This window comes from Chelonoidis abingdonii, chromosome 26 (assembly GCF_003597395.2).
Source record: "Chelonoidis abingdonii isolate Lonesome George chromosome 26, CheloAbing_2.0, whole genome shotgun sequence".
Taxonomy (NCBI): Eukaryota; Metazoa; Chordata; order Testudines; family Testudinidae; genus Chelonoidis; species Chelonoidis abingdonii.
The window spans coordinates 8,022,989-8,034,937 of NC_133794.1; the positions used below are offsets into that span (position 1 = coordinate 8,022,989).

At 42.5% G+C, this 11,949-nt stretch overlaps 1 protein-coding gene across 2 annotated transcripts in view; it reads left to right on the forward strand.

The window, feature by feature from the left end:
* The window catches only part of SCN8A (sodium voltage-gated channel alpha subunit 8), a 95,785-nt gene that overhangs the window by 33,403 nt on the left and 50,433 nt on the right, over nucleotides 1-11,949 (forward strand). For both annotated transcript variants that reach the window (XM_032785643.2, XM_032785642.2), the window contains exons 6-11: nucleotides 2,205-2,426; nucleotides 5,358-5,421; nucleotides 6,815-6,956; nucleotides 7,744-7,950; nucleotides 8,742-9,029; nucleotides 10,117-10,476. In XM_032785643.2, the coding sequence (XP_032641534.1) occupies nucleotides 2,205-2,426; nucleotides 5,358-5,421; nucleotides 6,815-6,956; nucleotides 7,744-7,950; nucleotides 8,742-9,029; nucleotides 10,117-10,476 (1,283 nt within the window). The remainder of the gene's footprint in view (nucleotides 1-2,204; nucleotides 2,427-5,357; nucleotides 5,422-6,814; nucleotides 6,957-7,743; nucleotides 7,951-8,741; nucleotides 9,030-10,116; nucleotides 10,477-11,949) is intronic.

Here is an 11,949-nt window from a genome sequence, read left to right on the forward strand (position 1 = left end):
AACCGTTCATGGATGATAAGGCCATTGCAGAGAAATTAAATTTAATTCTTTGCATCGGTCTTCATCCGAAGAACTGTCCCAGATTGAAGTGTCATTGGAGGAGGTTTTGGAACAAATTGATAAACTTAAACAGTAATAAGTCACCAGGACCAGACAGTATTCACCCAAGTGTTCTGAAGGATCTCAAACGTGAAATTGCAGAACTACTAACTGTGGTCTATATAACCTATCATTTAAATTGGTTTCTGTACCAAATGACTGGACGATAGCTAATGTGATGCCAATTTTTAAAAAGGGCTCCAGAGGTGATCCCAGCAATTACCAGCTGATAAGCCTGATTTCAGTACTGGGCAAAGTATAGTAAAGAACAAAATTGTCAGACACATAGATGAATGTAATTTGTTGAGTAAAATTCAACATGTTTTTTGTAAAGGGAAATCATGCCTCACCAATCTACTAGAATTCTTTGAGGGGGTCCATGTGGACAGGGAGGGATCCAGTGGATATAGTGTACTTAGATTTTCAAAAAGCCTCACCAAAGGCTGTTAAGCAAAGTAAGCTGTCATGGGGTAAGAGGGAAGGTCCTCTCATGGATTGGTAACTGGTTAATAGGAAACAAAGGGTAGGGATAAGTGGTCAGTTTTCCAAATGGAGAGAGGTAAATAGTGGTATCCCCCAGGGGTCGGTAGTGGGACCAGTCCTATTCAACTTATTAATAATGGATCTAGAAAAAGGAGTTAAATGGTGAGGTGGGAAAATTTGCAGATGATACAAAACTACTCAAGATAGTTAAGTCCAAAGCAGACTGCAAAGAGCTATAAAAGGATCTCTCAAAATTGGGTGACTGGGCAACAAAATGGCAGATGAAATTCAGTGCTGAGAAATGCAAAGTAATGCACATTGGAAAAAATAATCCCAACTATACATATAAAATGATGGGATCTAAATTAGCTGTTACCACTCAGGAAAGAGATTATGGAGTCACTGTGGCTAGTTCTCTGAATATATCCACTCAATGTGCAGCAGCAGTCAAAAAAGCGAACAGAATGTTGAGAATCATTAAGAAAGGGATAGATAATAAGACTGAAAATATCATGTTGGCTCTATATAAATCCATGGTAAGCCCACATCTTGAATACTGCGTACAGATGTTGTTGCCCATCTCAAAAAAGATGTATTGGAATTGGAAAAGGTTCAGAAAAGGGCAGCGAAAACTATTGGAGGTATAGAACGGCAGCCATATGAGGAGAGATAAATAAGACTGGGACTTTTCAGCTTTGAAAAGAGATTATCATATGTCTCCCCTTAGTTAGAGGTCTATAAAATCATGACTGGTGTGGAGAAAGTAAATAAGGAAGTGGCATTTACTCTTTCTCATAACCCAAGAAATAGCGGTCACCAAATGAAATTAATAGGCAGCAGGCTTAAAACAAACAAAAGGAAGTATTTTTTCATACAATGCATAATCAACCTGTGGAACTCCTTGCCACAGGATGTTGTGAAGGCCAAGACTATACAGAGTTTAAAAAAGAACTAGATAAGTTAATTGAGCTGGGCTAACTAGATGGACCTTTGGTCTGACCCAGTATAGCCTTTCCTGTGTTCTTAACTGTCTGTGCAGCTTTGGCCCCAAGTTTATAGAGTCCCAAAGAGGCAGTTTATACTGGAGAAAATCCTAACACTTTTCAGTGGAATCCTCTTATGCCAGATTGCAAAAGTATACATCTGTGTAGCTTGCACCATATGAATCTGATTTAAACCCAGATAAGGCTGTCCACATAGACGTTTGCATCAGTTTAACTAAATTAGATTTTGCACCAATTTACCTTGATGTAACGTCTGTGTGCAGACAAGTCCTAATGTTCATCCCAGAGGCTCTTAAATGTGCACTGTCGCTAGAAAACAGATTTTGAATTGTGACCTTTTAATATTTTAATTTGTCGTAAGTCACTGGGACACATTTATTCCTGGTCTTTCACTGAAGTCAGTGGAGTTACACCCTGCCCATTATACTTTGCTGTAATCAATGTACGGTAGGGCAAATCCTGAACAGATCCACTGCTCCAGTGCAGCTTCGATTTCCCATGGACCTGGCTGTCCTTAAGCAATGACCTTTTGCCTCTGCGTTATAGATGTAATGTGCAATGTATTGTCTGTGTGGTGATTATATGAAAGTGATTTCTAGCCCTATTTTCTCTCTGCAGGCTTGAAGACCATTGTGGGTGCCCTAATTCAGTCTGTGAAGAAACTGTCAGATGTAATGATTTTGACAGTGTTTTGCCTCAGTGTCTTTGCTTTAATCGGCCTGCAGCTGTTTATGGGCAATTTGAGGAACAAGTGTGTAATATGGCCAATTAACCTCAATGAGAGCTTCCTAGAGAATGGCACCAGGGGGTTTGACTGGCAAGAATACACCAACAATGTCTGTAGGTATTTCTGCAGCAATGCTCTCTAAAGTCTGTTTCCTTTTTACATGACTAAATGTTGTTGGCCAAGATTTTCAAAATGACTTGAGATTTTAGGTGCCCAGCTTCAGGCACCTTAAAGGCCCTGGTTTCTCAGCACTTTTTGGAAATTGGGTCTCTTTAAGGTTTCTCAAATTGGGTATCCAGATTCACTTTGGAAAATCATGGGTTTGTTCATTTCAGCATGGTGAGCGCTGTTCTTAAAATAACCGTTGTCCACTGGACTGGCTAGTATAAACCTGTCCTTTTTATAAGGTTGCAGATCTGGAAAGGCCTTTGCAAAGCTCTGTAGATTTGTGCTCAACCTAATTTTTTTTGTTTAGATCAATACGACTTTTGTTTTGAGATTCAAAATCCCCAGAATGGTGGTCTTTTCCACCTTCTCAAAGTAGCTAAAACACAATTCTGCCTAGAGTGTAGATGGCACTGGAGAGTGTGTTGTCCTTGACCCTGGAGTGTGCTGTGAGCACCAACCATGTTTTAACTACATCAGAGGATGGTTGTGTTAGCGTTCCATAGTGTTGGTTCATTTCCAGAAAAAGTGGAACCAAAAACTCCAAAGAAAAAATTAGTTGAAATCACCAAGTTTCACTGTTGTATTAATTTCAATAGAATAAATAGTTCCAAAGATTTAAAGGTGTTAACATGGCCTTGCCATGGTCCAATGTTAAGTAGTTTTCTTGGTATACAGCAGGGGTCCCCAACACGGTGCCCATGGGCACCATGCCACTGGCGGGGGCATCTAAATGCGCCTGCGTCCTGGCCGACGGTCAAGTATCTGCCGAAATTCGGCGGCATTTTGGCGGCGAAGCCTCTCGATGACGCCACTTGCCGCTGACAAGCGATGTCATCAAGAGGCGTCACTGCCGAAATGCTGCAGAAATTCGGCAGCATTTCGGTGGATGCTCGACCGCCGCCGCGGTCCTTTGTCTGGCGCCTGCCAGACGAAAAGGTTGGGGACCTCTGGTATAGAGCTCAGTCTGCTTAGTACCATATCAAACACATCATTAAATTTCAGTACATCTTTGAGGATCAGGATGTCAAAGACCTCATGGTGTCCCAGTGAAGCTGGGGGTTCCAGGAAATGTTGCAGGTGGCAGCCATGATGGTGAAGCTCACTTCTTTTAGTCAGCAATTGTGTTCACTTTTGCCTCCTTGCCTTGCAAAAGTCTTGTCCTTTGAGGACCCAAAAAGGGAATGATGAGAAGAATAACGACCCATCCTCTCATTATTTTGTCTACAGATTAGGTCTAATTTCTGACAATCCACCTTTGGTTCATTGATTTCCAGTCCCTCACTTTTCTTGTTTATGGGCCTGATCTTAACACAGTCCTTGAATTTGTATCAGTTGGCCCTTTTGTTTAGACTCACTCAGTCTGTCTCTACCTTTTTCACTTTTTCCCATCAATATTTATCGTTGTAGATTGTCACACCTTATAAACTTCTATCTCCTTTCCCACAGTTAGACTTACAAGTGCAGTAGGCCTGCTAAGCCCCAATTATCACATCATCACGTGGTTTCAAGGACAAACCCTACACTGTGGCCCATGGGTCAGGGCTCACTTGAAACTCGGCCCAGGTTTGCAACCTTTTTGTCCAACCCAGAGTGAGTTCTGTGCCTCCAAGCTCACAAACAAAGCTTTTTACAGCCCTGTCTGTTTAGTTTTAAATGTAGAGTTTGTAAAAGCTATTTCCTTGCCTCAGGGATTCCTTCTCTCTGGCTGTGTCTTATCAAGTGTTGTTCATGAGTGGTCAGCCAAGATTGCGTACAACTCTGGAGAGAGGGCTTTAGGGATTGAGAAAGTGGCTCATGTATTTGATTCTTAAATCCTGTTTCTATAGCAGGGAGGCTCCCGGCATCAGGGCATGGGGCACAATAAGCTTCTCTCTAACCTCCACTGAGCTGTACATGCTTTCTTTGTATTAAGGCTTGACCTGACCCCCACTTTCCCATTGTATCTATGTCCAGCATCCTCTTCCAACTGCCATTCTTGTATCCTGGCCTTCTGTCTCTTAGAGCCTTATCTTTGTGTGTCAGTCAGCATTGATTTAGAAAAAGTCCATGCATTTGGAAAGGATATGTGCAAAGAGACCTACAGAGCATGTTGAACCATTTGTAACTAGTAGTTTAGTTGGAAAACTAGGCCTGTTTTCCTTTCCTTTCCTACTAATTTATTTGCAATAATTCTAACAGTTCATGCAAATTAATTGCAGCCTGTGAGGCATTTGATTATTCTTTGTTCATGGTGTGCAACCGGCTACCTTTATTACCTGATATCTGTTCTTCATCCTGACTGGTTGACTTTTATAAAATGGGGATAATGAATCCTTAATAATCGTGGTTGTGCCCAATATACAGGTACTAGTTCAAAGAACAGCCTATTCCCCAAACGTTAACAAGAGCAAAACCTTGTCCCAGAATAAAATAAGCTGTAAAGATTGTGAAAGGGAACAGCTAGGAAATGTCTGTGAATGCTGTCAGCTCTGCAGATGAAAGCATTGACTTGACTCCCGAGCTCCTTATTTGGTTTCACTTGGTTCTTATTTGCCATATTTCCAGTTGAAGTGACTAGTAACTCCTTTTGTACTTGTGCAAAGCAGGTGAACATGCTACCATGCTAGTAGGGTTTACACAGGTGTAAGTGACAACACAAAGTGCAAGGTAGTGAGGAATCAGGATCCAGCTCTTTGCAACTCCTTCCTTGCCTGCCAGCTCTTGAATTAACTTGCTCCAGTGTGCCAGCGATTCATTTGTATTTGCACTCAAACAGCTGTATTAACTTCCAGGAAGAACCTAGATGACTGCTCTGTTAAGACTTCTATAGTTTTGTAATATGCCGAGTCCATTAAGTGTGCAGTGTGCATACATATGTTTAACATTTTTTTTTCCAGCAAACTTTTACACAATCCCTGGGGCCCTTGATCCTTTGCTCTGTGGTAACAGCTCAGATGCAGGGTAAGTGTTGGACTTCATTAAAAGTAAAGAATGTCTTTCATCTCCAGTGGCTTTTATAGAGCTTAGTGGTGGCAAGGCTTAGAGGTAGTTCTATGTAGCCTGATCTCCTTTTCATTGAATGCACCCCCTTAGTATCGGTCTCTCTACTCTGCATGTATCATGCCTGACACAGGGTATTTGTGTAGACTTGTTGGACTGCGGGGTCATACGTAAACAAAAATATAACATCTGTTTTAAAAAGACACTCATTTGTGGTTCATTTTGCATCTGCATCACTTAAAATTAAGCAACTGATGTGTATGAAATGTTGCAGGCTACATTCTCCCAGCTCACTATCAAATGGATCGTAGCCATACTAGGATGGGATTTTCAAAGGAGAGTTGGGAAGTTAGAAGCACTGTTCTTGTTGTTTCTCAATGAGAATTGTCCTCCTAAATCATTTAGGGCTTTGGGCACCTAACTACTTCTAAAAATCTGGTCTTTGGATACTTGAAATCCAGTCCTGAGTGCCCAGCTGCCCATAGCTCTTTGAAAACTTCAGCATTCACATTTAATTAACTGAAGTGTAACTGATTTAAAATCTATGTAATGCATGCATGTATGTAAATACAGATAATGGTGTTTCCAATAGCATTTGTACATTAATTCTGTTTAGTCAAAAACTTACAGTTGCTGGTTAATTTGAGTCACAGTAGAAAACTTGATTAGCTTAAAAGCAAGAGAACAAGAAAATGAATTTATGGGGTCCCTGAATTTCAGCCTCAAGTCACTTAGATTATTCAGGAGCCTGAAAGGCTCAGGATGGGTGGGAATGAAATCTAGAGCTTTTCACTTTTAGGCTGCTGGTTCCAATTCAGTCTTGGTCAGTAGTAACTGTTCTCATTTTCTGATGGCTGTTCGCTGGTCAATAAGTTGGTGGTTCTCAATCTAGATACTGATGGTAGGTCCATGTCACATCACCTACCATCACCACATTTGGCACCGGCTGGCCTGCAGCACGGTGAAGGATTGAGGGCTGATCCAAAGCCCACTGAAGAACATGAAAAAATGCCCAGTGGCTCAAGGGGGCTTTTGTTCAGGTCACCAGTGGGTATGAAGATTGTAGTACTGTAGTCTTTTACCCCTGTAGCTAGCCTGTTCAGCTCAGGTTTGGTCAGGCAATAGGAATAACCTCGTACTGCTGCATTGTGTGGATAAGAGCTTCTGTCTCCGGGTTGTCAACTGCCCTGGTTTTTGCCAGCCACTTCGTCCACATGAAAATAAAGCCCAGATAAAATGTTGCACCTTGCTGCTGTGTAAGTCATCACAGCCTTTGACAACAAGCCTCCTGTTAATCTGTTCTTATGGCTCTTACAGTATTGAAACCCTGAAACTGCTTTCATCTTTTCTGCAGCCAATGTCCAGAAGGTTACACATGCATGAAAGCAGGAAGGAATCCAAACTATGGCTACACAAGCTTTGACACTTTCAGCTGGGCTTTCCTAGCCTTATTTCGCCTTATGACTCAGGATTTTTGGGAAAACTTGTATCAGTTAGTAAGTAGATGCATTGCTTCTCTTTTGCTTCCAATATTTTGTTGCCTCTAATTTCATACACATTTATGGGAGGATGGGGAGTTTTTTAAGGGTCTGAGGGAGCCACCTGCAAGTGTATGCCTGTGTGCCTTTGGAGGAATTGTGTTTTTAAGGAGGGGAAGAATGGCACCAGGGAGAGCGCACGTAGCATTCTTGACTGTTTTCAGCCTGGAGACTTTTCTGTTTTGCTAAATCTTCTAAGATTCTGTGGTGAATGCTGCAAAATTGTCATACTGTATGTTGTGCATATGCTGCGCACCTCAGCTTTGCTGATACTCTTGTAGCATAACACAGGGCATCCTGGTGCTTTGAAGGGCAAACTGTATCCATGTTGTCTAAGAACAATTCAGACTTCTCTATCAGGTTGGCATCATGCTGAACCAGCATTGTTTCAAAAGAGTCTCTGTGCTTGGCATTGAGTTTCATACTGTATTTCTGAATCCCTTAAAATGTCCATCCTTTGGTCAGATTTACAACCTTTATTCCTGCCTGACATAGCATCAGGCTTGTTCTTAAAGAAAGGAGAAGTCATTTCACTGCTTGGGGCCCAGAGTTTGTTGGGTGTGCTGTGTATCCTAATTCTTTGGACTGGATCCTGCCAAGAAATTAGATAACACTTTGTATGTGTGGTACTGATGCATTTTTCTTTAGAATCCTCCATCAAGAGAACTGTGATTGGCTGCTCCGATCTGTATTGTAGACAGTCTCTTCTGAATCAGTGATAGAGAAATTGCTGTCTCTTTTTCAGACATTGCGAGCAGCAGGAAAAACTTACATGATATTCTTTGTCCTGGTTATCTTTGTGGGGTCATTCTATCTGGTCAATCTGATCTTGGCTGTGGTAGCCATGGCTTATGAAGAGCAGAACCAGGCCACATTAGAGGAAGCGGAGCAAAAGGAAGCAGAATTCAAGGCCATGTTGGAACAGCTGAAAAGGCAGCAGGAAGACGCGCAGGTTACAGTTTTGATTAATACTTTTTTTAGGTTATTATAATTTTTTTCTGAACCATTAATTACAAACCAGAGTCATATAATTATGAAAATACAGTAATGAACAGAGTGGTGTGTCTGGGCCTCACTATGCTCTGTTGGATGGAATTAGAATTGCTCACCCTGTGTTCCTATGCCCAACACATTGCTAACATTTTTTTTTTATGGAGTTTCTCCTTTAGCTAAACTGGCAGGGGCCTGCCTTTTGTAGCAAGAAGACCGGGTTCTGTCTCTGCTACCTCTGTGGCAGTCCAGATGTATAGCCACAGATTCATTCTGTTATTTGCATTACACTGGTAAAAGCATCTTTCACCAGAGAATGTCAGAACAGCTCTCGGTTCTAGCTAAGCCTTGCTATACGCATGCAAGACAGGATAAGTATTATTTCTACCCATCAGAGAGAGGACTAAACTGAGGGACAAAGAGTTGAAGTTACTTGAACCAAGGGGAGTCTGTAGCAGAACCCACAAGTTCTGGATCCCAGTCCTGTGCTCTAACCATTTGCACAAAATCCCCATTTTGAGGAGGAAGCAGAATTTAGGAGTCTGGTGTCCTGATCTTGTGCACTAAGCATTAGAACACACAACTTCCCAGGGCAGGAAAGAGAGATGATGATTCCTGGCTCAGCCCCATGCTGTAACAAGTCCACCGCACTGTCTCTGCCTGTGAGAGATGTCTGTCATTTTTCTGTCTTACTCACTCCCTTTCCCTGTCGACTAAATAAGGAACAAATTAATTTTGTCCCTTTCCCCTCAGGCTGCTGCCATGGTCACTTCAGCAGGGACAGTCTCAGAAGATGCTGTGGAAGGTGATGGCAGGGGGAGAGTGTCTCAGAGCTCTTCTGAGATTTCCAAACTCAGTTCTAAGAGTGATAAGGAGCGACGGAACAGGAGGAAGAAACGGAAGCAAAAGGAGCTGTTGGAAGGAGAGGAGAAGGGTGACAATGAGAAGGTGTTCAAGTCTGAATCGGAGGATGGAATGAGGAGAAAGGCTTTTAGGTTGCCAGACAACAGGCTGGGAAGGAAATTTTCCATCATGAACCAGGTAACATTCCTTTCCATTATTAAGAGTCACATTTTCTGTCATAATTTTCTGTCTTGGGGCCTCAGCCGATGCCCTTTGCAATCCAAGGGAATCTTTCCAGTCCTTTTAATTGATGCTGGATCGGGAGGAAACTTAGGGCCCAATCCTGTAGTACCTGATTACACAGCAAGTCCTGAGTGTCCCTGTGAGCCCAGTGGAAATCAGGAGTAACTCCAAAGTCAGGACAGTTACACAGGTGACTTTCAATTAGACATATGCGGATAAGTGCCAGGTCACTTTTGAAAATGGAACTAAGGCTCTTGAAAAATTTACCCAATGTGCATGAGTTCTATCACTTTTTCTAAATTTTTCTTTGTATATTAAATGTGCTGGATTGAGGGCCAGAAGGAGTGAAGTCTTCTCCTAGAGTCCAGCACAAAGGCATCAGCTGGGGATGCTCCCTGCCACCCCAATATGGTTCAACCTTTGAAAAGTCATGGAAGACGGGAGACTGGAAAAGGGCAAATATAGTGCCCATCTATAAAAAGGGAAATAAGGACAACCTAGGAATTATAGACCAGTCAGCTTAACTTTTGTACCCGGAAAGACAATGGAGCACATAATTAAGCCATCAATTTGCAAACACCTAGAAGATAATGAGGTGATAAGTAACAGTCAGCATGGATTTGTCAAGAACAAATCGTGTCAAACCAACCTGATAGGGTAACAAGCCTTGTGGATGGGGGGAAGCAGTAGATGTGGTATATCTTGACTTCAGTAATGCTTTTGATACTGTCTTGCATGACCACCTCATAAACAAACTAGGGAACCTAGATGGAGCTAGTATAAGATGGGTGCATAACTGGTTGGAAAATCATTCCCAGAGAGTAGTTATCAGTGGTTCACAGTCATGCTCGAAGGGGATAATGAGTGGGGTCCCTCAGGGATCGGTTCTGGGTCCGGTTCTGTTCAATATCTTCATCAATGATTTAGATAATGGCATAGAGAGTACACTTATAAAGTTTGCGGACGATACCAAGCTATGATATCACTTTGTTTTTCTCTCTACCATTCACACCATTGCTGTTCTTTCGCTTCTCCCTTCCAGTCCCTTCTCAGCATCCCAGGCTCCCCTTTCCTCTCCCGGCACAACAGCAAGAGCAGCATCTTCAGCTTCAGAGGGCGCTTCCGTGATCCAGGTTCAGAGAACGAATTTGCTGATGATGAGCATAGCACGGTGGAGGAGAGCGAAGGCAGGAGAGATTCCCTTTTCATCCCCTTCCGTGGCCGGGAACGGAGAAGTAGCTACAGCGGCTACAGTGGCTATAGCCAGGGCAGCCGGTCCTCACGGATCTTTCCCAGCATCCGCCGGAACGTGAAAAGGAACAGCACAGTGGATTGTAATGGCGTGGTGTCTCTTATTGGTGGCCCAGCATCTAATAGGCCTATGGGACGCCTTCTGCCTGAGGTGAAAATAGATAAGGCAGCTACTGATGACAATGTAAGGAAGTCAATGAGTAGATAGTCTAGGCATGGCGGTCTGCCCTTTTCTGCTTTCCTGTATGCCGCCCTCCAAGCCAAATGGACACCCTGATGGAATGAAAATTGGTTTGTCTAACCACAGACTATATAGTCTGTACTGCCATGCTTCAGTTACTCCCTTCCTTTCTTTTTGAAGTAAACTACTGACCCACATCCATCTCCTGGCTTCCTGGGGGGAAAAAAAAGGCTTGGAATTGAGATTTTCATTAAGGATATAATAAACCTGCCATTTGTCACGGCAATTCTTAGGAACAATTTTTTAAGAGGTGTGGGAGGGGAAGTAGACCAAGGTTTGCTGGAAAGTTTCTCCACAGCTAACGAATGTTATTTGGGAATTTAAAGGGAAATAAAAGGCGGAGAAATTTTTAAAATCTCACCAAATTTAAAAGAAAACTCCTTTATGGAGGAATAAATTTTAAAAACAAATGTAAACAGGGCAGAGAATTTTATGTTCGAAGGCCACGATCCTGCAATCAGTTCTAGGTGGAACAAACTCTTATGTCTGTACACTCCAAAGGAGTTCCGTGAACTTCAGTGGGTAAGTGGAGCAGCTTTTGTGAGCCACCCCCCTGCCTAGATCATCTTGCAGGATTGTCTTAGAGAGTGAGGGAGCAATTTCAAACAAAGAACCAAATCAGGCACCATGAGTGACAGCTTTGGGGAAGGGGGACCTATGAGAAGGAGGATCCAGGTGAAATATGAGGCTTAAAAGGGAACACTGTCAAGTAATTTAAGTCCAAAATATAGGTTTTGTTCTTTTTTGTAATATATATTACAGAACCTAGTAAGAAAGAAATGTTTTAATGGAATTAAGAAAATAATTTCAATGAGAACAGTTTCATTTTAGATTTAAACTTTCCCAGCATGGCACTAGTGCATGAGAAACAGGAGGTGAAACTGACTATAAATAGAGCAGAGACTCTGACCAGTCTAGTTTCACTGCCCAAGTTGAATGAAATGCAGAATATGAAACCATCAGTTTAGATGGTTGGAAAGTAAACTTAATTTAATTTTTAAAATCCTTCCACTGTAATCATCTCATCCTTCTGTGTGAAATCCTATAGCATTTAACAAAGACAATCTGGTGATCGAATTTTAAAAACCAACCTCTGGAACCCTCAAGTATAATATAATTAGCAGGCCCCAATCCTGAAATCTGATTTATGCATATGAATCTGTTCAGTCATGCTGTACATCAGTTTGGCTCAGGTTGCCAAATCAGCAGGGACGGCTCTAGCTTTTTTGCTGCCCCAAGCACGGCAGGCAGGCGGCCTTCGGCGGCTTGCCTGTGGGAGGTCCCTGGTCCCATGGATTCAGCGGCTTGCCTGCGGGAGGTCCGCCGGTCACGCGGCTTCAGTGTACTTGCCACCGAATCCACGGGACCAGCGGACCTCCCGCA